The following is a 27,074-nucleotide window of genomic DNA, read 5'->3' as shown; positions in this document are numbered from 1 at the left end:
TTAAAACCATTTCTTACAGCCACTTTCCCCTCTGGACTTTGATTTCTTTCAGTGGAGCACCATTCTTCCAATCACTTATGCTTCAAACCTGTGATTCATCCTGAGGGCTCCCTTTTTCCAAATCTAGTCAATCCGTGTATCAGTTTCCTAGGGTTGCTATAACAAATTACTACAAATTATGTGGCGTAAAGCAAGGTGGTTATAAATAGTTATTACAAATTATGTGGCTTAAAGCAACAGAAATGTATAATGTTACAGTTCTAAAGTTAGAAGTCCAAAACCAAGGTGTCCATAGGGCCATGCTCCCTCTAGGGGCTCTGGAGTAAGGGTCCGCTCCATGCCTCTCTCTCAGCTGCTGGTGCATGGGGCCTCTGTCTTCACATGGTGGTCTCTCTGCGCATCTGTCTGTGTGTCCAGATTGCTCCCTTTTTATAAGAACACAAGTCAATGTTGGATTCAGGGCCTACTCTCATCTTAACGCTACCCTTTTTTAAAAATAACACTCTGGAGTGTTTTCCAGGACCAAGAACCAATTACCTAATTTTCTGTATACCAACTGGGTGTCTGACTGTTCAGTTAAATTCTGACACCGCATCAGCTCCCGCAGATTGAAGGGTCCCGTCTCATAAGAGCTGTTAATCAGGGTCCCTGTAAAACCCCTGCCCAGATTCTATGAAAATACTTTATTCATATTTACTGGTTTATTATGGTATGACTCAGGAATAGCCAAATAGAAGAGATGTGTAGGGCAAGGTATGGAAGGGATGGGATGTGCCACCCTCCTAGCAAATCAGTGTACTCACTGTGCTGGAGGCTTTCCAGGTATCCTTGTTAAGCGTTTTGATAGCTGTTGGTCTCAGTACCCCCGCCTCCCAGAAGCTGAGAATGGGAGGTGGGAGGAGGGCTGAAAGTTCCTACCTTCTCACCACTTGTTTTTTCTAGTGACTAGTCCTATTTTAAGACTATCTAGGGATCGCATCCTAAGTTAACTTATTAGTATTAACTCAGATACGGTTGAAAAGGGCTGATTATGAATAGCAAAAGATGCTTCTGCCACTCAAGAAATTCAGTGAGTTTTAGGAGCTCTCTGCCAGTAACCCAGGAAAAAGACCAAATATGTTTCCTTTTATATCACAGTCACATTCTGTGTAAACATATTATGGAGACACTCTTCTACCCAGTACAGTCACTGGAGCCTGTGAACTCTTCCTTTATAATATATCTCGCATTGTGCCCACCTCATTTCTTTTTACTCCTATTGCTAACATCTGAGCTCAGACTCTTCTCTACACAGTTTCTCTGTATTCATTTAGTCAGTTTACTTAACAAATTTATTGAGAACCTGCTATATGCTACGTATTGTTTTATTTGCAGTGATATACAAACAAAGACCGTACTAAGGAGCTTATATGATAGTGGATGGGAGACATGGGGTAAAGAAACAAATACATATCAGGTGGAGATGTGTGGTAAGAGGAAAACCAGTAGAGATAGAGGGTGGTGGTTTATATAGGTGATCAGGGAAGGCTCTGATAAAGTAACATTGTGCAGAGACCTCGAGGAAAGAAGGGAGAGGCCATCTTTTGTTTGTAGGGAAAGAATGTGCCAGAGTAAATAGAAAGTAAAAGGTGGAGGCAGGAGTCGACTTGGTATGTTGAAGGAAAACAAGAAGGGAGACCTGATTAGCTGGAATGGAGAGAAGTAGGAGGAGGCTATGTGATGTTGGGGCTTTTTTTTTTTTTTTTCATTTTATTTCTGAATAATAGGAACACACTAGAGAGTTTTGAATTGAGACATGATATAATCTGAATAATGTTTTAAGAGAATTTCTGCCTGTTGTGTAAGCAGGGCAAAGAGGATTCAGGAAGACCACTTTTCTATAGTCCAGCTGAGAGCTGTAGAGAACTAGTAGTAGACTGATGGTAGGATTCTGGATACATTTTTAAAGGTGGAGCTTACAGTGGTTATAGGGTATTAAGGAGATATATCAAAGGTGACTAAGATGTTGGGCTTGAGTACCTAGTTAAAGTAGAATTGCTGTTTACTGACATGGTAAAGACCTTGGATAGGACAGATTCAGGGATAAAACAGAGATGCCCCCTTTGGACACATTAACTCTTTGAGGTGCCCACTAGACTTCCAAATGGAGATATTAAGTAATCTGGTGATCACATGAATCAGGACTTCAGGGAATAGGACTGGGCTAGAGATAAAGATTTGAGGCTCACCAATGTGTAAATGGTATTGAAAGCAATGGGACTAAATGAGGTCACCTAGAAAGTGAAGGAAGACAGAAAAGAACAAGTTTGAGGATTGAGTTTTGAGGAATTCCAAACTTAAGAAGTTGGGAAGTTAAGGCAGAGTGGCCGGTATGATAGGAAAATAATCAGTAAAGTATTGGATGCCAAGTGAAGAAAAATGCTTCAAGAATAATTAGCCGTGTCAAATGACATTCATCAGATCAGATCAGTCGCTCAGTCATGTCTGACTCTTTGCAGCCCCATGGACTGCAGCACACTAGGCTTCTCTGTCTGTCACCAATTCCCGGAGCCTACTCAAATTCATGTCCATCGCATCGGTAGTGCCATCCAATCATCTCATCCTCTGTCGTCCCCTTCTCCCTCCTTCACTCTTTCCCAGCATCTGGGTCTTTTCCAGTGAGTCAGTTCTTCGCATCAGATGACCAAAGTATTGGTGCTTCAGCTTCAGTATCAGTCCTTCCAATGAATATTCAGCGTTGATTTCTTTTAGGATTGACTAGTTGAATCTCCTTACAGCCCAAAGGACTCTCAAGAGTCTTCTCCAACACCACAGTTCGAAAGCATCAATTCTTCGGTGCTCAGCTTTCTTCATAGTCCAACTCACACATCCATACATGACTACTGGAAAAACCATAGCTTTGACAGGATGGACCTTTGTCAGTAAAGTAATGTCTGCTTTTTAATAAGCTGTCTAAGTTTGTCATAGCTTTTCTTCCAAGGAGCAAGCGTCTTTTAATTTCATGGCTGCAGTCACCATCTGCAGTGATTTTGGAGCCCAGAAAAATAAAGTCTGTCACTGTTGCCACTGTTTCTCCATCTATTTGCCATGAAGCGATGGGACCAGATGCCATGATCTTAGTTTTGAGTTATAAATGTTGAGTTATAAGCCAACTTTTTCACTCTCCTCTTTCACTTTCATCAAGAGGCTCTTTAGTGTCAACAAAAAATTAATCAGTCAATATAAGAAAGAATTGTAAAATATTATTCGAGACAAATTTGAGGATTATAACCGAAGAGCATCTCAGAAAGCTCTGAGAGCTGTTTCCCCCATTAGAAGTCAAGATGCAGCTTATTATTTAAGCTTTTTTTGAGACAGAGAGCTGTACATTAAATGACGTATTATTGACAGTTTACACAATCCAGAATTAAGCACCATTGTTATATGGGTCGTGTGACCCTTTACAAGATCAAGAGGGAATGTTATCTTTCAAGGAGTTGTCTTACTGATGCTAGGAGAATGTTGCCATTTATGGTTGAGCAGATATTCCTGCTGATGGGGGGGAGATTTGGTCAATGCATAATGACAGATACACAGTGAGAGGAGATGAGGCCAAAGGCAGAGAAGAATTTTTATGTTTAAATTTTTCTTGTCTTCCCATAATGTGAACTTTATTTCACAATGGTAAGATGATAAAATAGTAAGATGAAGACAGATTTTCTTTGGCTATGTAAGTATTAAAAAGAAAACTAGAGGAAAACAATATAATGGGAAGGACTAGAGATCTCTTTAAGAAAATGAGAGACACCAAGGGAACATTTCATGCAAAGATAGGCACAGTAAAGGACAGAAATGGTATGAACCTAACAGAAGCAGAAGATATTAAGAAGAGTTGGCAAGAATACACAGAAGAACTATACAAAAAAGATCTTAATAATCTGGATAACCATGATGGTGTGATCTGTCACCTAGAACCATATATCCTGGAGTGTAAAGTCAAGTGGGTCATAGGAAGCATTACTACAAACAAAGCTAGTGGTGTGCTTAGTCACTCAGTCATGTCCAACTCTTTGTGACCCCCGTGGACTGTAGCCCACTAGGCTTTTCTATCCATGGGCATTCTCTAGGAAAGAATAAGTAAGTATAAGTGTGTTAGTCGCTCAGTTGTGCCCAACTCTTTGTGACTGCAGCCCACCAGGCTCCTCTGTCCATGAGATTTTTCCAGGCAAGGATACTGGAGTGGGTTGCCATTTCCTTCTCCAGGGAATCTTCCCAACCCAGGGATCGAACCTGTGTCTCCTACATTACAGGCAGATTCTTACCAACCCAAGGGCCAAACTCAGGTCTGCTGCATTGCAGGCAGATTCTTTACTGTCTGAGCCACCAGGGAAGCCCAGAGCTAGTAGAGGTAATGGAATTCCAGCTGAGCTATTTCAGATCCTAAAAGATGATGCTGTGAAAGTGCTGCACTCAATATGCCAGCAAATTTGGAAATCTCAACAGTGGCTGCAGGACTGGAAAAAGTCTCATTCCAATTCCAAAGAAGGGCATTGCCAAAAAATGTTCAAACTACTGCACAATTGTACTCATCTCACACGCTAGCACGGTCATTCTCAAAATCCTTGAAGCTAGGTTTCAACAGTACATGAACCAGGAACTTCCAGATGTTCAAGCTGGATTTAGAAAAGGCAGAGGAACCAGAGATCAAATTGCCAACATCTGTTGGATCATTGAAAAACCAAGGGACTTCCAGAAAACATCTATTTCTGGTTCATTGACTACACTAAAGCCTTTGACTGTGTGTATAGCAACAAACTGGAAAATTCTTCAAGAGATCAGAATACCAGACCACCTGACCTGCCTCCTGAGAAAACTGTATGCAAGTTCAGAAGCAACGTTAGAACTGAATATGGAACAACAGACTGGCTCAAAATTGGGAAAGGAGAGCATCACGGCTGTATTTTATCACCCTGTTTATTTAACTTCTATGCAGAGTACCTCATGCAAAATGCTGGGCTGGATAAAGTTCAAGCTGAAATCAAGATTGCTGGGAGAAATATCAATAACCTCAGATATGCAGATGACACCACCCTTATGGCAGAAAACAAAGAGGGACTAAAGAGCCTCTTGATGAAGGTGAAAGAAGAGAGTGAAAAAACTGGCTTAAAGCTCACCATTCAAAAAACTAAGATGGCATCCAGTCCCATCACTTCATGACAAATAGATGGGGAAACAATGGTAATAGTGACAGACTTTTATTTTCTTGGGCTCCAAAATCACTGCAGATGATGACTGCAGCCATGAAATTAAAAGATGCTTGCTCCTTGGAAGAAAAGCTATGACAAACCTAGACAACATATTAAAAAGCAGAGACATTACTTTGCCAGCAAAAGGCCATCTTGTCAAAGCTATGGTTTTTCCAGTAGTCATGTATGGATATGAGAGTTGGACCATAAAGAAGGCTGAGCGCCCAAGAATTGATGTTTTTGAACTGTGGTGTTGGAGAAGACTTCTGAGAGTTCCTTGGACAGCAAGGAGATCAAACCAGTCCATCCTTAAGGAAATCAACCCTGAATATTCTTTGGAAGGACTGATGCTGAAGCTGAATCACCAATACTTTGGTTACCTGATGCTGGAAAAGATAGAAGGTGGGAGGAGAAAGGGACAACAGAGGATGAGATGGTTGGATGGCATCACTGATTCAATGGGATGTGAGTTTGAACAAGCTCCAGGAGATGGTGAAGGACAGGGAAGCCTGACGTGCTGCAGTCCATGGGGTCACAGAGAGTCAGCCACAGTTGAGCGACTGAACAACAACCTGTGATCGTTGTTGGTGGCTTTGTCCCAAGTTGTTCCTGTGGAATAGTAGGTATGCAGGTCTGATTGAAGTAGAACATAGTTTGTCCAAGGACTTTTGTTGTGAAGAACAGAGAGCTGGGATGGGAGCAAAGGCTTCTTTTAAGACGAAGTTATAGGATGATTCAGTTGCAGGGGGAAAACTGATAATGTGGGAGAAAGATGGCAAATGAAGGGACGATGTGTTTTAGTAGGCAGAAGGGCATTAGATTCAGTTCAGAGGGGGAAGGGATTGGGACACAGTGTCTCTGTTGTAACTGGAAAGACGACAAAATACTTAGTTGTAAATTCCTGATAAATTGATGGATGTAATGGGAATGTGTGGAAATTCTCTACTGATTGCTGCTATTTTCTCAGTGTGAAAAAGAATCTGGGTCACCAGCTCAGACTGTGAAGAGTAGAGGTCTAACAGATTTGAGGAGAGACCAGAAGTTGTGAAAGAATACGAGTTTGGGAGAGTGATTGGATTAAGAGAATTAATAGAAATCCCAGGTACCCTCTGGGGCCCATTTGACGTCATTTAGTCACTAAGTCATGTCTGACTCTCTGGGACCCCATGGACTATAGCCTGCCAGACTCCTCTGTCCTTCGGATTTCCACAGCCAAGAATAGTGGAGTAGGTTGCTATTTTCTTTTCCAGGGGATTGTTCTGACTCAGGGATTGAACCCATGTCTCCTGCTTGGCAGATGGATTCTTTACCACTGAGCCACCTGGGAAGCCCCATTTGAAGTTAGTGCTGATTAATTTGAGACTAGTCAGCATAATTTTGTGTATGTGTGTGTGCACGTGTACATGCCAGCTATATTTCAGTTGCTATAGGTCCAACTGTGCAGTCAGTAGGGTCGTATTTAACTAAGGTCAGTTTCTCCAGGTGAGTTTGAGACGGAGACTTGAGTCAATATAATGAGGGATCTGTGAGGAAATTAAGATAATGTTAGAGTCTAAGGCATTCATTGAGTCTACTAGTCAATCAGCCATGCAGCTCTTTTATAACATTCCAGCTCAGTTCCTGGCAAAGAAGAGTGCTCAGTAAATGGCTGTTTTTACAGTGATGAGGATAACAGTGTCATGACCCTATCTATCTTCAAGAAGCTTATCTCCAGATTTTCCTCTTAAGAGGCAAACTTCAGGGTCCATCTTTTACATTAATGCCATATTAATCTTTTCAAAACAATGTTTTTACCCATCAGTCCACTGCAGGAGAACCTTCAGGGGAATCCACATTCTTATAGAATTACAGATTCTTCTTATTCAATTCTTATCCTTTCTAAAAAGCCTTTTCTCATGTTTTTTGTCCTTATTGATTGGAGTTCCCTCAGAAATCCCTACAGTTTGTATTCCTATGATTAAAATAGGGCCCAATTAAGTGGGTACTCTGTATATGTGTGTGTATATAAATATACATACTTGTTAAGATTTGGTGAAAGTGAAAAATTGCTAGTTTAAATGAGCAGTAAAAATGGAGAAATATAACTAGATTTTAAGATTAAAGTTTTATATAATCATATAATAATGAAGTATTAAGCATTTCCATCTTTAAAATGTCTGCTGATAGTTGAACTAAAATACCTAAAAGGAGCATATGCTTTTGATAATAACAGACTAGGAAATATGTGGATCAGCTCTCCACATGAGAACTAGAAGAAGCAGACAAAATGTTTTTAAAAATATCCCCATGAAGGGCAGTGAAGAATTAAACAGGCCAAGGTCCTGGAGAGAGAGAAACCTAGAGAGGTGAGCACGGCATTTGGCTGCTTTTCCCTTAGAGGAGACTGCCAGTTCTAGAAGAGAGAGCTGAAGAGTGAAGCAGAGCTTTTGACACCCTCATAGGGGAACAAAAATCAGAGTTCAGAATCTGCTAGAGAGAGGGTCTCAGGTCTGAGTCCACTAGTGCTTTGGGTTGACATTGTGAAGGAATATACCCTTGGACTAAGAGTGAACTGAAAATAGCTTGGTCCTTGCAGGTATTGAAGCACAACTTCAGATAATCTGTCCTTATAACTAGATTAAATTAACCCCTATTTGTTAGTGTTCCTAGCTGCCTGCCAGAAACAAGTATAAATCTTTTCTAAGGGAAACTAACATTGTAGGCTTCAAGTTACTTCCTCAGTTTTTAAATTATAATATCTATCCCTAAATCAAAAATAAACATAGACATCACTGCACATTTATTGGAATGACTAAAATTCAAAACACAGTATCAACTGCTGGTAAGGATATGGAACAATAGGAACTTTTTTACTGGTGGGATTGTAAAACTATACAGCCATTTTGGAAGATACTTTGGCAGTTTCTTACAAAGCTAAAATAGTCTGGCCATACAGTCCAGCAATCACACTCCTAAGTATTTATTCAAACAAGTTGAAGACTTACGTTTACACACGCACACGCACAACACTATGCACAAACATTTATAGCAGCTTTGTTCATTATTGCCAAAAGTTGGAAGCAAGAAACACGTCCTTAAGTAGGTGCATGGTTAAAAAAAACTTTGCTATATCCACACAAGAGAATATTATTCAGTGATAAAATGGAAATGAGCAATTAAGCCATGCAGAGATATGGAGGAACCTTAAATGCATGTTACTAAATGAAAAGAGCTGGTCTGAAAAGACTGTTTGCTATGTGATTTCAAATACATGACATTCTAGAAAAGGCAAAACTATGGAAACAGAAAAAGTATCAATGGTTGCCAGACTGTGAGGTGAGGGAGTAGGGATAAACAGGTAGAGCACAGGGAATTTTTATGGCAGTGAAACTGTGTGTGTGTGATGCTACAGCAGTGGACATGACTGAACAGTTAACACACAGTAGTGGATACATGACATTATGCATGTGATGGAACCACAGAACTGAACAACACAGAGGATGACAGTGAAAACTGCGGACCTCAGTTAATAATAATGTATCAATACGGGTTCATCAGTTTTAACAAGTTTCTATTAATAATGGTTTAAAAATAGCTGCATGAGGAAATAACACTGAAAATCAAGAGAAGGGTAACAACCAATGTAAGCAAACCCCCCCACAGGGGATCCAAGTAATGGAGTTATCAGACATAGACTTTAAAAGTACCATGTTGTGTATGCTCCAGCATAAGTGCTTGAGAATTGGACCAGAAAACTAGAAGACATTTTTTTAAATGGCAAGTTGAGAACTAAAAAACACTGAATTAACTGAATTATGAACTCTGTGGGTAGATTTAGCAGAAATCAATGAAGAGAAAATATACAATAGAGAAAATTTAACTTGCCAAGGCTGATCAATCTGAAAAGATGGTGATAAAATTGATTCTCCCCAGACTCCTCATAGGTAGATAAGTAAATAAACACGAATAGACGATATAATGGGCCCTGGTGGCTCAGACGGTAAAGAATCTGCCTGCAATGCAGGAGACCCGGGTTCAATCCTGATGAAAGGGGGATATCACTATACATCTTACAGATATTAAAACAATATTATAAAAATAACTATGTTAATATTGCAATTTAGTGGACAAATTCCTTGAACATCTCAATAAAACTAACAAAAATTAGGAAATCTAAATAGTCCTGTATCTATAAGGGAAATGGAATCCTTAATTTAAAACCTTCCATAGAGAAAATTTGATATGTGTATAATAAAATTATTACCACAGTAAGTCTAGTTAATAGTTACATCCATCACCATACATAGCTACAGAATTGTTTTTCTTGTGATGAGAACTTTTAAGATAAGTCTCTTCAGTTCAGTTCAGTTCAGTCACTCAGTCGTGTCAACTCTTCGCGACCCCATGAATCGCAGCACGCCAGGCCTCCCTGTCCATCACCATCTCCCGGAGTTCACTCAGACTCACATCCATCGAGTCCGTGATGCCATCCGGCCATCTCATCCTCTGTCGTCCCCTTCTCCTCCTGCCCACAATCCCTCCCAGCATCAGAATCTTTTCCAATGAGTCAACTCTTCGCATGAGGTGGCCAAAGTACTGGAGTTTCAGCTTTAGCGTCATTCCTTCCAAAGAATTCCCAGGGCTGATCTCCTTCAGAATGGACTGGTTGGATCTCCTTGCAGTCCAAGGGACTCTCAAGAGTCTTCTCCAGCACCACAGTTCAAAAGCATCAATTCTTCGGTGCTCAGCCTTCCTCACAGTCCAACTCTCACATCCATACATGACCACTGGAAAAACCATAGCCTTGACTAGACGGACCTTAGTCGGCAAAGTAATGTCTCTGCTTTTGAATATACTATCTAGGTTGGGCATAACTTTTCTTCCAAGGAGTAAGCGTCTTTTAATTTCATGGCTGCAGTCACCATCTGCAGTGATTTTGGAACCCCCAAAAAACGAAAGTCTGACACTGTTTCCACTGTTTCCCCATCTATTTCCCATGAAGTGATGGGACCGGATGCCATGATCTTCGTTTTCTGAATGTTGAGCTTTAAGCCAACTTTTTCACTCTCCTCTTTCACTTTCATCAAGAGGCTTTTTAGTTCCTCTTCACTTTCTGCCATAAGGGTGGTGTCATCTGCATATCTGAGGTTATTGATATTTCTCCCGGCAATCTTGATTCCAGCTTCTGTTTCTTCCAGTCCAGTGTTTCTCATGATGTACTCTGCATATAAGTTAAATAAGCAGGGTGACAATATACAGCCTTGATGCACTCCTTTTCCTGTTTGGAACCAGTCTGTTGTTCCATGTCCAGTTCTAACTGTTGCTTCCTGACCTGCATACAGATTTCTCAAGAGGCAGGTTAGGTGGTCTGGTATTCCCGTCTCTTTCAGAATATTCCACGGCTTATTGTGATCGACACAGTCAAAGGCTTTGGCATAGTCAATAAAGCAGAAATAGATGTTTTTCTGGAACTCTCTTGCTTTTGCCATGATCCAGCGGATGTTGGCAATTTGATATCTGGTTCCTCTGCCTTTTCTAAAACCAGCTTGAACATCTGGGAGTTCACAGTTCCCGTATCGCTGAAGTCTGGCTTGGAGAATTTTGAGCATTACTTTACTAGCATGTGAGATGAGTGCAATTGTGCAGTAGTTTGAGCATTCTTTGGTGTTGCCTTTCTTTGGGATTGGAATGACAACTGACCTTTTCCAGTCCTGTGGCCACTGCTGAGTTTTCCAAACTTGCTGGCATATTGAGTGCAGCACTTTCACAGCATCGTCTTTCAGGATTTGAAACAGTTCAACTGGAATTCTATCACCTCCACTAGCTTTGTTCGTAGTGATGGTTTCTAAGGCCCACTTGACTTCACATTCCAAGATGTCTGTCTCTAGATTAGTGATCATATCATCATGATTATCTGGGTCTTGAAGATCTTTTTTGTACAGTTCTTCTGTGTATGCTTGCCACCTCTTCTTAATATCTTCTGCTTCTGTTAGGTCCATACTATTTCTGTCCTTTACCAAGCCCATCTTTGCATGAAATGTTCCCTTGGTATCTCTAATTTTCTTGAAGAGATCTCTAGTCTTTCCCATTCTGTTGTTTTCCTCTATTTCTTTGCACTGATCACTGAAGAAGGCTTTCTTATCTCTTCTTGCTATTCTTTGGGTCTCTGCATTCAGGTGCTTATATCTTTCCTTTTCTCCTTTGCTTTTCGCCTCTCTTCTTTTCACAGCTGTTTGTAAGGCCTCCGCAGACAGCCATTTTGCTTTTTTGCATTTCTTTTCCATGGGGATGGTCTTGATCCCTATCTCCTGTACAATGTCACGAACCTCATTCCATAGTTCATCAGGCGCTCTATCTATCAGATCTAGACCCTTAAATCTATTTCTCACTTCCACTGTGTAATCATAAGGGATTTGATTTAGGTCATACCTGAATGGTCTAGCAGTTTTCCCTACTTTCTTGAATTTAAGTCTGAATTTGGCAATAAGGAGTTCATGATCTGAGCCACAGTCAGCTCCCGGTCTTGTTTTTGTTGACTGTATAGAGCTTCTCCATCTTTGGCTGCAAAGAATATAATCAATCTGATTTCGATGTTGACCATCTGGTGATGTCCATGTGTAGAGTCTTCTCTTGTGTTGTTGGAAGAGGGTGTTTGCTATGACCAGTGCATTTTCTTGGCAAAACTCTATTAGTCTTTGCCCTGCTTCATTCCGCATTCCAAGGCCAAATTTGCCTGTTACTCCAGGTGTTTCTTGACTTCCTACTTTTGCATTCCAGTCCCCTATAATGAAAAGGACATCTCTTTTGGGTGTTAGTTCTAAAAGGTCTTGTAGGTCTTCATAAAACCGTTCAACTTCAGTTTCTTCAGCATTACTGGTTGGGGCATAGACTTGGATAACTGTGACATTGAATGGTTTGCCTTGGAGACGAACAGAGATCATTCTGTCGTTTTTGAGATTGCATCCGAGTACTGCATTTCGGACTCTTTTGTTGACTATGATGGCTACTCCATTTCTTCTGAGGGATTCCTGCCCGCAGTAGTAGATGTAATGGTCATCTGAGTTAAATTCACCCATTCCAGTCCATTTTAGGTCGCTGATTCCTAGAATGTTGACCTTCACCCTTGCCATCTCTCGTTTGACCACTTCCAGTTTGCCTTGATTCATGGACCTGACATTCCAGGTTCCTATGCAATATTGCTCTTTACAGCATCGGATCTTGCTTCTGTCACCAGTCACATCCACAACTGTGTATTGTTTTTGCTTTGGCTCCATCCCTTCATTGTTTCTGGAGTTATTTCTCCACTGATCTCCGGTAGCATATTGGGCACCTAATGACCTGGGAAGTTCCTCTTTTGGTATCCTATCATTTTGCCTTTTCCTACTGTTCATGGGGTTCTCAAGGCAAGAATACTGAAGTGGCTTGCCATTCCCTTCTCTAGTGGGCCACATTCTGTCAATAAATTAATCTCTTAGCAGCTTTCAAATCTGCAATGCAGTGTTATTAACTATAATCACCATGCTGTACATTACCTCCATAGGACTTACTTATTTTTTAACTGGAAGTTTGTACCTTTTGATCTCCTTCACCCACTTCACCCATCCCTCACCCCCTGCCTTTGGCAACTGCCCATCTGTTCACTATATCTTTGAGCTTATTTTATTTTAAAGATTACACATATAAGTGAGATTACGTGGTAGTTTTTCTCAGTCTAGTTTATTATACTTAGCAAAATGTCCTCAAGATCCAGCCATGTTGTTGCAGATGGCAAGATTTTCTTTATAATGGCTGAACCATATTCTAATGTGTGTGTACCACATTTTCTTCATCCATTTATCCATTGATGGACACTTGCTTCCATGTCTTGGCTATTGTAAGTAATGCTTCAGTGAACGTGGGGTGCATATGCCTTTTCAAGTTAGTATTTTTGTTTTTCTCAGATAAATATCCAGAAGTGGAATACTGGTAGTTCTACTTTTGATTTTTTGAGGAATCTCCATACTATTTTCCATGTGTGCATGCTAGTTGCTAAGTTGTGTCAGACTCTTTGTAACCCCATGCACTAGATAGCCCACCAGGCTCCTCTGTCCATGGAATTTTCTGGGCAAGAATACTGGAACGGTTTGCCATTTCTTACTCCAGGAATCTTTCAAGCCAGGGATCAAACTTGGGTCTCCTGTGCTTGCTGCATTGGCAAACAGATTCTTTACCACTGAGCCACCTGGGAAGCCCACTATTTTCCATAGTGGCTGCATTAATTTGCATAGTGGCTACACAATCCTACCAGTAGTGCAAGAGGGTTCCCTTTTTTCCACATTCTCACCAACACTTGTTTCTTGTCTGAGAATATCCATTCTAACAGTTGTGATATCATTGTGGTTTTTACTTGCATTTCTGTGATGTTCAGTTCTTTACATAGACAACAAACAGAAAATAAAATATTTAAATCCATTTACATTAGCATAAGAAATACAAAATACTTAGGAACAAATCTAATGAAAGATATGCAGGACTACACTGAAAACTACAAATATTGCCAAGAAAAACTAAAGACCTAGCTAAAGGAAACTAGTTGATTTGAAAAACTCAGTATTATTAAGATGTCAGTTCTTCCCAAACTGACCTACCAATTAAATGCAATTCTAATCAAAATTTAAATAGTTTTCCTTGTGGAAACTGGAAAGTAGATTCTAAAATTCATATGAAAGTACAAAGGACCAGAACAACCAAGGCAATCTTGAAGAACAACAAAGCTGGAGGACTTAAAGGATGTGGGGTCAATTGGTTATCCTTAACCCAACCTAATTAGATAAAAATGAACCACAGACCTAAATGTGAGGGTAAAAAAATAAAACTTCTAGAAAGAAGCCTGAGGAGAAAATCTTACAGATCTTGGGATAAGTAAAGATTTCTGAAACAGGACATTAAAAAAAGAACTAGTCCTAAGAGATATAATTGATAAAGACATTAAAGTGTCACTTTTTTTTTTTTTTAATAAAATGACACTCTTAAGAGAAAAAATATTACCACACGCTGGGAGGTCAATCTGCCACACATATATCTGACAAAGTATTCATATTCTGAATATGTAAAGAATTCCTACAAATAAACAGATTACTCAAAATATTTTCTTAAACAGGGAAAAGACTAGGACAAACATTTCATTAAAAAAGGATATCCAGATGGCCAGTATGCATAAAAAGATACCCTCTTTAGACAACAGGAAAATGCAAATTAAAGGTACAGTGACATATTATTCTATTCCACCAGAGCAGCTAAAATTTTAAAAGACTAACCATACCAAGTGTTGGTAAGGATGCAGAGCAGTTAGAACTCTCATATATTGCTGGTGGGCAGGTGATGACTAGGCTTTCCTGATGGCTCAAACGGTAAAGAATCCACCTACAGTGCAGGAGACCTGGGTTCAGTCCCTGGGTCAGGAAGATCCCCCGGAGAATGGCATGGCAACCCACTCCAGTATTCTTGTCTGGAAAATCCCATGGATAGGGGAGCCCGGTGGGCTACACAGTCCATGGGGTCACATAGTCAGACACAGCTACGCATGCACACAAGATGTGATTAATAATTTGTTAGAACCACTTTAGAAAACTGCCAGTTTATTAAAGTTAAAACATACATATTCTGTATGACTCATTCCTGAATATGTACGCAAAGAGAAATGAGGACATATGTCTACCAAAAGCGTATTCAGCAGTGTTCATAAAAACTTTATTCGTAGCAGCTTCAAACTAGAAACAATTCAAATTGTTACCAAGAGGAGAATGGATAAAATATGAGGTATTTGTAAAATGGATAATGGGATAACAATAGAGAACTGTGCAATAAACATAACTTAATCATAGAGATGAAATGTTGAACAACAAAAAATCGAGAGATGGAAGTATGTACACTGTATGATTTCTTTGATGTGTGTGGGTGAGTAGAGTCCCGAATCACCTGTTGATACATAAATATATACTTGCGCTAATAAAGGACAGAAACGTGGTTTTAGTGCCAGAGTAGGCAGTAAGTGAACTCTGCCTGTAAGCAATACCATGAATAAATCTCCCAGTATTGAGTCAAAGAAAAAAGCCATCTGTAAAAGAATGTGCACTATGATTCTGTTTGCATGAAGTTCAAAAACAGGCAAAACTAAACTGCAGCTTGAGAAGTAGATTAGTTGGTTATGTTTTCAGAGGGCAGGGAGAGTAGAGATTGAAAGGAGGGAAGGGTAGGGGCCCTTTTGGTATGCCCGTTCTCTTGACCTATGAGATGACACCAGTGTTGGCTTTGTGGGTTTACATTCTATACATTTATATTCTACTCATTCTTCAGTAAGCCTGTTATCCTTTAGTAAAGAGTTAGAAACCAAAAACCTAAAAGGTCTATAGCTACTAAATGAGTGTCAGCATTTATAGGTGTTTTTCTGTTTTTTCTTAAAGGCAAACTTTTTATAAAATTAAAAAGGTATTACCTTTTTCATTTACTTGTTTTGCATTATACATAGATTTTTCCATATTATTAGAAAATTTTTCCGTTTAGAAAGGCATGCTTTCAAACTGAGATGCATCCATAATCAGTCTTAGCTGTCTGATCCTTTAATTTACTACTTTGGTAGTGATTTATCAATTGCAAACTTGCTTTTAATTTTAAATTTATAGTTATTTTAAACCCAGGATATCTTCTGGGAGAATGAAGAGCTCATGATTATCAGGTGACAGGCAAACTCATTAGTAAAATTTGACTTCTTCCCTTCTTAGAATTTCTATCTGCACAGTTTCCTTATTGATGCTAATTTTCTGGTTTGGCATTTATAATAGTTCTGTTTGTTACTTTGAGGGTATGAGCTAGATCTGTGCATTATTATCTTTGCAATTCTCAATAAGCATTGTATCCAGTGATCTTTGCTCTGATTATTCACTGAAAAAACTTATCTCTAAGTAAAATTTTTTTGGTCGAGTAAAATATTCACTATATAGCTTTGTTCAAATAGGAGAGTACATATTACCATACTTGTTCGTATTAATTGTTTCTCTCTTTTTTTAGAGAAAATCTCTTCATGAAAACAAATTAAAGAGACTGCAGGAAAAGGTAGAAATCTTAGAGGCAAAGAGAGAAGAATTGGAAACAGAAAATCAGGTGTTAAATAGGTAATATGTTTGTTTGTATATATGCCCCATGTGGTATTTTGATGTTATAGAACTTTGTTTCTGAGTATAATGTACTTGGGTTGCTTTTAAAATATAAATTGAAAACAATCCTAAAACTTCATTAGACTCCTCATTCATTTTTTTTTTTGGTTGAATGTTTCTTCAAACCAAAAGGTCTTTAACATATGCTTTTCTGTTTTGTATGGTTGGGACTGACGGAAAGGTCAGTCCCTGGCTTTGGTAGCCAGGAGTGGTGTAAATCCTTGCTGCTGAGACAAGACCGTTTAGTGATTACAAGTTCGAAATTGTGGCCACTTTGACAACTTTGAGTTGTCAAATTGACAACTCAACAAGTTGTCTCAAATTGACAACTTTGAGTCAAGGCTCAGTTTTTTACTGTTTTGGTGTGGAAAATATTATTGGGCGGTAGTTTCTGGTTTTTATTTATATCCAAGCACAACTAATAATCTGCATCATTAGCAGTTTTGAGCAGAGATTTACCATTTTAATTTAGTAGTAGTGGCATTGTATGACCCCTGTGATTTAAGTTAATAAAATCTTTTCAAAGTCAGCTAATTAGTAGAAGTCTTCAGCATTGTGGAGAAGGAAATGGCACCCCACTCCAGTATTCCTGCCTGGAGAATCCCATGGATGGAGGAGCCTGCTGGGCTACAGTCCATGGGGTTGCAAAGAGTCAGACATGACTGAGCGACTTCACTTTCAGCATTTAGACAGTATCAGACTTTTCTGTAATGGAAGTTGCCTGTATATCAAGCAGTGATGCTTTACAATGTATACTGGTCTTCTTGGGTATAATTAGTACTAAAATGTGAACAGTTGTGTGTGGTGGGTTTTTTTTTTTTTTTTTTTAGAACATCCAGGAGGTTTCCAGACTGTGGAATAAATGCCAGTTTTACAAATACTCTCTGTTCCAAAGTGAGAAGCCACTACATTCATTCTAAAACAAAATTCAACTTATTTCAAAATTAATGGTTGTAGAGGAAGTGTTATCAATTCAAGAGTGGGCAGCTATGGCACAGATCACCTAGAACTTTAAATGGTTTTGAAACTATATTTGATTACTTGTGATTATTAGGAAATTAATGTCCAAAAAAGTGGTGAACTGTGAAGGCCTGAAAAGTTATTTTAATCCATGTCATTTTCCCTTAAGTTAGGTAGTTTGACCTTTGTCATTAGGTACATTAAAAAATAGGACAAAATTAATTAGCTATGTTTGACCATAGTTTGGAGAAGGCAATGGCACCCCACTCCAGTACTCTTGCCTGGAAAATCCCATGGATGGAGGAGCCTGGTAGGCTGCAGTCCATGGGGTCGCTAAGAGTTGGACACGACTGAGTGACTTCACTTTCACTTTTCATTTTCATGCATTGGAGAAGGAAATGGCAACCTACTCCAGTGTTCTTGCCTGGAGAATCCCAGGGACGGGGGAGCCTGGCGGGCTGCCATCTATGGGGTCGCACAGAGTCAGACACTGCTGAAGCGACTTAGCAGCAGCAGACCATATTTCACCTACAAAATTCATAATATTCAACCTGGTATTTTCTCTATTTCTGTTTGATTCCTGAAGTAAAATAAGGCACCTTTTTTTTTTTTTTTTGAGTCCTTTTAGTTTCAAGATTCATGGGTTGGGGGAGTAGAATTAAAGTAAAAATATCAAAATGTTTTTAATCTCTGACTAATTGTCAAATAAACTTTAAGTTGACAGCCTACAGGGCCAACAGTAACACATATAACTAAGACGCCATGTCATGCTTCTGTTTCTCTTTCTAGGTAAACCGCACTTTATGTGTTGCCATTTCCTTCTCCAATTTTAAGTATTATATATCGGTAAATCTTAAAAATCCTTCCCTCCCAATTATGTTCTGTGACTCATACTGTTCTTCAACAGAATATAACTGTATTAAGCAACAGAAATGCTTTTCCTTTTTAAGACAAAATGTTCCATTTGAAGAGTATACAAGGCTTCAAAAAAGACTAAAGGATATACAGAGAAGACATAATGAATTTCGAAGTTTAATTTTGGTTCCTAATATGCCTCCATCAGCATCCATCAATCCTGTTAGTCTTCAGTCATCAACTGTGATTCCAGGCATGGAATTGTCCTTTCCTCCTCACATGCAGGTATGGGCATTTATTTTAGGAGAAAAAAGTTAGATAGATACTTCTGTAAGTTTTATGTTTAAATACTTAAAAAACCTAAATCTTTACCAGAAAAATTGCTGAAAGGCACAGTGGATTTGAATCTATCCTTCAATGATGCTGCTAGGAGTAAAGTCTCCTACTAGGCACCTGAAAGGAAGAAACTGATAAAGTCTTTGAGTAGACTGTTGAGTTTGTAGGTCACTCATACAATTCTGATTATTACCAGCATTTATGCAAAGGTACTGTACTATGTGCTTTCCGAACAATATTTAATCCTAATGAAAAATGCTTTGAGGGGAGATATTTGTATTCCCAGTTTGCAGATGAGGAAGCTGAGTCAGAGAGGTGAAGTGACTTGCTCAAGGTCATAACTGAGAGCTGAGTTTCATACCTAGATCTGTCTGTTTCCAAAACTTGAGTGAGTTTTACTTTATCAAATCCCTGAGATGTTGAGGGAACCAAATTGATCAGATGACTTTCAGAAGATGAACTGTTAATAAGCAATGACATTTTGTAATGTTGTAAGCAAGGAAGATTTTTAATGTTGTAAGTCCCTGAATTGTACTTCTGATGAAGTGCTTTGTTTATATAATAAACTTCTGTTAAAGTCGTCTTGTTGGAAAGTTGCCACATTAGTACACCAGGGCCCTGCATTACTATTATCTAATTTATTCTGTGGTGAACTTTAAACCTAGAGAAGAACAGACTTTGGGTATTGGCTGAAGGCTACCCTGAGGCAGGAGAAAAGGGAGGACTAGTTGGTAGTCTGGACCGTGCTGGTGGTGGTAGACTGCTGAAATGGTCATCCTTTTCTTGCCACATGTTGCAGACCTGAATAAAAGAGGCACTGAGGCCACTGCCTAACGGTTATTTTTCCACCAGTTTTTCTAACAGCCTTTCTTGCAATGCTTTTTCTGTGCTTTTAAGGAGGAACAGCATCAAAGGGAACTCTCTCTACTTCGCAAAAGACTAGAAGAACTTGAAACAACACAAAGGAAACAACTAGAGGAACTTGGATCTCCTGGGGAATGATTTGCTTGGAGAAAAGGCAGATCAAAAGGGATGAAATCAGTGACTCAATAAAGCTTGAAGTTTTCATGTATGTGGCATTTTAGATACTTTATTACTGTTTGCCAAAACACTTGAATGTGCCTCAAGAAAAGGTACTAGCTACATGCTGTGTTGCATGAATGTCAGGATTTTAAGGTTATGGTAATGATAAGTGAAGCCCTAAGACAGCGTCAGAGATATTTAGAATATTATTGACAACCCTTTGAGAATGTAAAATAAATGAACAAATAAAAAGGAACTAAATAGAGAATCACGTTTTTCAATGATCAATTTTACTTTGTTGAGTTTTTTTTAGGGGGGTGGCATTTTGCCTAAATAGGACTATGTTGCATTCCCTCTTCTTTGAGGTGCTTAGCAATCACATGGTCAGAAACGTTTTCTGGTTTACTATATGTAAAAGTTACAAACCTCTAGTTCTTGAAAAAAGATGACAATTTAAAGTCAGCATAAAACTTAAGATATCTATATATATTACACAGCACTACCTTTTCTAAAAGCTGTGTGCACATAATTTATTAAAAGCTTAATAAATATTTTTCTAGTTATACTGTTTTGTGTTTGTTTTAACCATACAGTGTAGAAGATCTCACTAATTTTGGCTTCATTGAGTTAGAATTAGTAGAAAATAACAAAGTACAAATAATTAAATCCTGTGGCTGTATAACAAAACAAGGGCCATTGTAAAACTTGAACCCAGTGGGGTCCCTTTAGAAATAATGTTGGTATTTAACTTTGTCTCCTACTGTTTTGGATCTAACCAAATTGTTATAAATGTTTTATTTCTCTGTGTCCCTAAGTATGCCATCATTTGCTTTTTTATGTAACATCGTTTAAAGGCATTCTGCTGGAATAACTTCATGTCAACGTGGCAAAGCTAAAGTCTGCTGGACTAAGTGGAATGTTCATTATCTAGACGTCATCACATTCAAAATTCCAAGATGACAGTGGAGGCCAGGAGTAAGATTGCATAGCCTTAACATCATTTAGAAGAATTTGAATTCTTTTAAATTCTTTAAACATCATTTACTTACTATATAATATAGCTGCTAATTTACAAAGCATATACAGTGACACTTTGTTCTTGAAAAATAATTTCTCTGGAGCTACTTAGAATGAAAAAATCTATTACTAGAAAATTTGAAGGAAGAAAAAGACAAAAACAGTCCATATTTACATCAAAATGTTTATTTTTGGATATAGACATTTAAAACATTCATCTCCAAGAACTGCTTCAATCAGGTATACAATAAGAAATAGACTTTAAATCCCTAATACAGAAAAAAGTAACAGAATTAGTTTTTAAATGCTGCTGTAGACACTAGTGTTAGAAAAAAGAAAAGTTTATAAATGGTCTTGCACCAAAAAAATATGCAAAGAAACTTGAAAATAGAAATTGTTTGCCATTTGTTTCTCTGGTTGCTGTTTAATATAGACCCAGTGACTGATTGTCTTCAGCACACATCTAATTTGGCCATGTACTGCGTTTGGCTAACGTGATCCCAAATGTGATCTAGATAGTGCTTTTCACTGGAGGATTGACAAACACGCTACATACATTAGTGAATCTTCATACCACCTCAGTGAGGTAGGTTAGAAATATTATACAGAAATTGAGGCACAAAGAGGTAAGTGACTTGCCCAAAGTTCCCAGCAGCACAGTCCCTGGAAAAGGAGGTACGTCTCCACACAGGATTCATGTGCCAGAGAGCCGGACAGGGACACCCTCATGTAGCATTTACTAAATACTGAGATAAAGCTGTAGCTGATCCTTTGAGATTTCTTAGCATTTCTGTACCCTAAAGAGGGGAAGTCTTTTGGGCAACTCTCCTACCCTTGGGTCTCAACTCTCCAGCTGTTCTCCTATGAATGTCTTCACATCAAGGCTGCAGCAGCCTTAGATGGGGACAAGACTTTTCATATAAAGAACCTCTGTGGTAGGATTTTTGAGGTGTGTCCATTGGAAGGACAGTGGTCAGAAGTGACAGGATTGGGAAGGTGCCTATAGGGCAATAAATGCTTATCTTCTCTGATCAGTTTGTTGAGGTGTCATCTCTCACTCTTTACCAGATAGTGAGAAGCAAAAAGAACTGCATTCATTTAAGACAAATGTACTTTTAAATCCTGCTATCTCATAGATTGTTGTTGGTAAGTGATTTTAAGGAATGTATGATCACTTTTATTTGCTACTTGAAAATTTTCCTTTCCTCGGTCTGGGATTTGGAGCACCAAGGGTAAAGGTGCCACAAAGAAAGTTTAAGAGTTGCCAATTAAACTTTTTACTTCTGGTTTAATAGAAGGAAAACACAGTGGTATTAAAATTGGTCATGAGCAGCAAAAATTCAGGAATAAAAAATCAGCAATAAAAAGACTACAATATAACTAGATAGGGAATTCTTTTTTAAAAAAAGGCATGAATAAAACAGGTATTCTTAACTCTTTCTCTTGTGAGGAATACTTTCAAAAAGTACATAGTAAGACTAAGATACCAAGTTGTATACTAATATTTTTCAGGCCACGGGCCTCAAATATATATATATTCATATATAATACTCCAGTGTGAACAGCAATTTCATGAAATGTAAAATGTATTTTTTAAAATCACACACAAGTATTTATAACCACAGGGTTCACCAGAAGTCTAAAGCAAGGAGATAGTAGTATAGACGTGTAGGATTAGGGGACGGAGTTACTCTTCCATAGATGGTTCTGATCGAAGTTCTTAGAAATAAGCTAATGATTTTTTTTTTTTAACAATAGCCAACATGTCTACTATTGAATACATTTAATATGGAAAAACAAAATGAAGAAAAGAGAGGTACTTTAAAGTGTTTGGATAAGATGCTGTCACGTTTAACAAAGCCTACTCCCTCTCCTTGCTTTAGAGCTCTCTGGTGAAATGGAGGTGAGTTTGATGGAGTACAGTCGGTGACCACTGAAAAACACGAGCCCTTTCAACAATGTTGCAACACTGTTAGTTTTTGGTTTAAACACACACACACATACACACACACACTCACAAATGCTAAGTGTACACACTACCAAATTCTGCGGTCAGCTTTTCCAGGAGCTACTGGGGAAAGTCTCAGTGCTGCAGATCCCCGAGGGTGCCCGCACACCCCCACCTTGTTCCCAGATGACTCATTTCACAGTTTGTTTTGATCATTAGCAATGTCCCTTGTCTGCAGAGGTGCAGTGTAGTCACAAGTGCTACATAGCTGTAGTTTTCAAACAAAACCACTTATATCATTGTGCTTAAGTGGAGAGTGTAGTTAAACAATACTGACCCTTGCTTACTGGCCCTGTATTCTCTGTAAACAAGGAGGCTGTTTGAAACAACCACTTCAGCTCTATTTACAGAAGGGTTCCCACAGTTCACACACAGGCACAGTGGTTGATAACGCTTTCTGAAAGCTGTGCATGTGCCTTGGTCTCTTAAAAAAGTGCTCAAAGTGGAACCCACGTGCAAACTTCAGTTCACAACACAGAGTAGCTCAAGCAGCCATTTTGCTCCCAAGTCATCTGAAGAACTTTACCAGATTAAGCCAGGCCCCAGAGTGCTTACATCCACTTGCATTTCTTCTTTTCATCAAATAAGACTTTTACATGCAAGAGTTGTTTCTGAGCTTCTTCCAGCCCTCGTTCTCTTTCTAGTTTATTTAGAATCTGTTGACAATTAGAACAGTTATTTTAGATATTGTGGCTTTAGCATTACAATTCTGTTTTTTTTGCATTCCTGATGCTGTGAGTGGTAAATCTGTATGAAACAGATGCCAAGATTTTCTTCGATCATTTACATACTCACTTTGCAAGTTGTTTTGCTAAGTCATTATCACAGGATCAACAACACTTCGGCTTAAAATAGAAACTCAGCAAGAAATACCGAACTACTTGCTTACAAATATGGGGCCAGAATTCCAAGGCCCTGTTTTATGCATTATGTCACAGCCATTCCAAGCACAGCAAGCATTCCTGGGCAGCCAACATGCAGGCAAGTATTTCTTCTTAAATGCAGCAGGCAGGGGGCATCCTGGTCAGAGATGTCTACCTCCCTTCCCCTCCCCTTCCCTCCCCTCCCAGTGCTTCCCTTCTAACCCCTGACCCCTGGAAAGAGGGATGCTTATCATGTTTAAGGAACTCATTGCCTCTACCCTACCTTAGTGCTTCACTTGATCTTCAAGTAGAAAATGGAATTGGTGAGCTATTCTCACCATTGACATGGATAGCCTGTCCCAGCATGACTGAGTGGGGGGAATCAGGGAAGGGGGAATTAACATATATTTGGAAACAGCGCATCTGATGACTGTGTCTGTGTGAATTCCCAAAGAAAAAAATCCAGATTAAGGAGAATTAATCATAAAGGAGAATGGTTTATTGAAATAGTTGCTTAAGTTAGAAATATACTTTTAACTACTGAATACAGAATCTAGGCGATTTAACAAGCTTAGCCTTCATTTTAGCAGATTACAATCAAGCATAAGCAGGTCCCTTTTATTAGGACCACTACTTACTCATCCAAGTTAACTGTGTCCATAGGCCCCATTAAATCAAATGGCTGGTCCAAAGGTGGGCAGCCACACGCAGGGTCTGGCTTGGTGCCAGGATCCTGCATCTCAAGACAGGCTTCCTGGCCTCCCTTTCTGGCCATGTGGGATGCCAGAGCCATCCTGAGACCTACAGGACGCTTTATAACCAAATTCTGGTGGCTGATCCATATCTGTTTTTTTAAAAAATGTTATTGAAAATCTTACCTCATCAAAATACTTTATGATGTATTTGTAGATTTCTGTCAAGGCCACTTCTTCGTTAAATTCATTTTCGTGTTTCTTAAAGAGAGAGAGCCTTGTTGAGAGATTCTGAAATGGCTTAAGCACCCAAATGTAATCTTAGTCCTACTTTCTAGCAATACCTTAGATTCCTGAGTTAAGAATTCTTCCATCTCTGAAGATGACAGTGGAGGCAGATCCCTGATTGCTTTGTAATAAGACTTCACTTCCTCTTTGTAGGTTGGGATATCCTTGGCATAGAGAAGTTTATTAGTTGGTGCTTCCTGAAAAAAAGAGCAGCAACCACCAAGAGTTTAAAAAACCATCAGGAAATTATAGCAGTACCAATGTAGCTGAACCGCCACCACTATTACTAATCTTATCTCCTGGTAACAAGGCATCTTCATGCAGTAGGCCTTCATAAATGTTATTGACTGAATGACTGACTGCTATCCAGATAGTTCTGGTGAGTCACTGTTATTTTCAGGCAGATTAAATGCTAATATATTCTGCCTTCCTCTCATAAAAGAACTAAAATTATTATTTTTGCATGATTTTGAGTTACTGTAACAATGGAACTTATTTCAATCATAGTTCGTTACTAATAGTTGTAAAAAGCCTGAATTAAAGCATTTGCTCTCATCCTCACCCACCAGTGAATTTTGGCACTTATAAAAGGTTTGACTGTAGGTCTGATTGAGCCCTTTATATAACCATGAATGTGGTAAGTAATTGGCAACGGCAGATTTTTCTGCTTTTCCCTATTTTATTAGATGATAAAAATCTCAGTGTTACCAAGAAAGAGCATGGTCATTAGTATTGGTGGCTCTGAAGTCTTGATTTTGGAAAAATTCCCTGATAGTTTGAATGTTTTCATGTAATTTTAACTGATGTTAAAATGTAAGGGAAGGTTTTTTAAGTTATAATTTTGACAGAATTAACATGTCAAAGAAAAATCACAGCCAGTCTAGAAAAGAGACGGAAAAATTTATTCAAACCAGCCTGAGGATTATGACCTAGGAGACAGCCTCTCAGAAAGCTCTGAGGACTGTTGTGAAGAGGTAAGGGGGGGTGGGGCCTGCATACATGTGATTTAGGGGAAGGGGGCTGTGCAATCAATCACATACTGCTATTTGTGAGGAACAGATATCTTAATGGTTTTAGTGCATTTCTAAGTATGGGAAGATTCAAGAAACTGAGTTCATGAAATTTTCTCTGGAAAATTACTAACCAAAGTCTAGCCATTTTTTTTTACCAGCGTGCAGACTGCCTCATCCTGATCTTTGGCCTGAATTCCTTTCAGGGTGTGTCATAACAGGTGATGGGCAACATTATTTTGCAATCCCCTCCCTTTCAGACTTAATTCTCACCAATGCTGGGGAGGCATTTCATGAGCAGGAATGCTCATTCTCAGGTCAGACGAGGATTTCATTGATAGGCCACTCACTGTGCTGTTACTGAACAAGGTAGGCCCTATTAACAGCAGCCAAAAGCCTCGGGACGGCCTGTCTTACTAGACTCTCATGGTCCAGGAAATGGTTCCTTCCTGTTGCTTCTACCCACATCTAGAATTACACTATTCCAATAATTGATATTTGGTCAAATTGTTTTAAGTCATCTAGTCACCATTTTTATTGGAGGTTCAGTCATATATTTGGTAATGCACAAAATACAAATAATGTAGGAACATTAATAATTAACATTAATAAAGTATTTAAGAGCTTCCATTATGTGCAGCCCAGTATCTCCCCAGGTCATCTGATGAATCACTATCTTTAAGGGAAATACTATGTTGGCATTGTATATAAAGTTCACCAGAGTAGTATGTACATATACAGTGTGTGATGGGTCACTGTGACCCCTTACAGGATTGAGAGGGGAATATTATCTTCTAAGGAGTTACACAGCTAGTGCCAGAAGAAGAAAATGGGTCTTCAGAGTTCAGCGGCTACTTCTACCATTGGAGCGGGCTGATATATGCATAACGGGGGTGCACACTTCACACTAGAGGGGAGGGAGGAGGCCCAAACAGGTGAGAGTTCTGCCTAAATTTTTCTTGTCCTGTAATATGAATTTTTATTGTATCACTACTCAGGGAAGACAGGTGAGTTAATGGTAGGGGTAGTGCCCCAGTACATTTTTAAATGTGCTCATGGCTTGAAGGAGGCCTGGACTGAGAGATTTTTTCACCTGTCAACTTTACAAGTAGAACCTACAACTCTTGTGATCATTCACTCAAGTTTTATTTGGCCAGGCATTGTGGGTAGGCACTGAATGTAAGCTTCTAAAGGGCAGGCGCTGACTGGTTTTCAATCTGAGATCAGTAATTAGTAGCAGTGTAGCACAAAGGAAAGGACATAGAGTTAGATGTATGATCTTAAGACTTGTGACCTCTCATCATCAAGTCCTCATCTAGAAAATGAGGGTAGTGGTTAACTGTGTGGTTCCTGTGAGAACTGAATTGTGCCAAGAACATAGTAATCAATAAACAGCCATTTTTAGTATGGATAACTGTGTCTGTGTATTGCATGCTAGGGAGAACTTTACTGGCCAAAATCAGCACATGGGAAATGCATCAGGGGAACATTCACAGAGTAGGTATATTTAGACTAAATCTGAGTCTAATACATTTTCTGGTATACATTAGGAAATCACATTTGCTGAATGAATAAGTAGGGTTTTACTAGACAGAGGTAACAGGAAAGGGATGAGCAAAGTGATGT

The 27,074-nt window shown here is 39.0% G+C and overlaps 2 protein-coding genes across 4 annotated transcripts in view; one reads left to right on the top strand and one right to left on the bottom strand.

Moving 5' to 3' along the window:
• CEP83 (centrosomal protein 83) overlaps positions 1–19,619 on the top strand; it is a 147,979-nt gene extending 128,360 nt beyond the window's left edge. For all 3 annotated transcript variants that reach the window (XM_069584200.1, XM_069584198.1, XM_069584199.1), the window contains 3 exons: positions 16,251–16,354; positions 18,307–18,496; positions 19,445–19,619. In XM_069584200.1, the coding sequence (XP_069440301.1) occupies positions 16,251–16,354; positions 18,307–18,496; positions 19,445–19,549 (399 nt within the window). In that variant the 3' untranslated portion in view covers positions 19,550–19,619. The remainder of the gene's footprint in view (positions 1–16,250; positions 16,355–18,306; positions 18,497–19,444) is intronic.
• A 1,138-nt stretch (positions 19,620–20,757) lies between these two features.
• Positions 20,758–27,074, bottom strand: part of PLXNC1 (plexin C1) — a 156,845-nt gene continuing 150,528 nt past the window's right edge. The window contains exons 29-31 of the mRNA XM_069584197.1: positions 24,495–24,635; positions 24,337–24,411; positions 20,758–23,251 (exon numbers count right to left, since the gene is read on the bottom strand). Of these exons, the coding sequence (XP_069440298.1) occupies positions 23,147–23,251; positions 24,337–24,411; positions 24,495–24,635 (321 nt within the window). The 3' untranslated portion in view covers positions 20,758–23,146. The remainder of the gene's footprint in view (positions 23,252–24,336; positions 24,412–24,494; positions 24,636–27,074) is intronic.

Source organism: Ovis canadensis, chromosome 3, assembly GCF_042477335.2.
Source record: "Ovis canadensis isolate MfBH-ARS-UI-01 breed Bighorn chromosome 3, ARS-UI_OviCan_v2, whole genome shotgun sequence".
NCBI classification, from domain to species: domain Eukaryota; kingdom Metazoa; phylum Chordata; class Mammalia; order Artiodactyla; family Bovidae; genus Ovis; species Ovis canadensis.
Note: the sequence above shows the minus strand (reverse complement) of the source record. Positions and strands in the feature narration are given on the sequence as shown.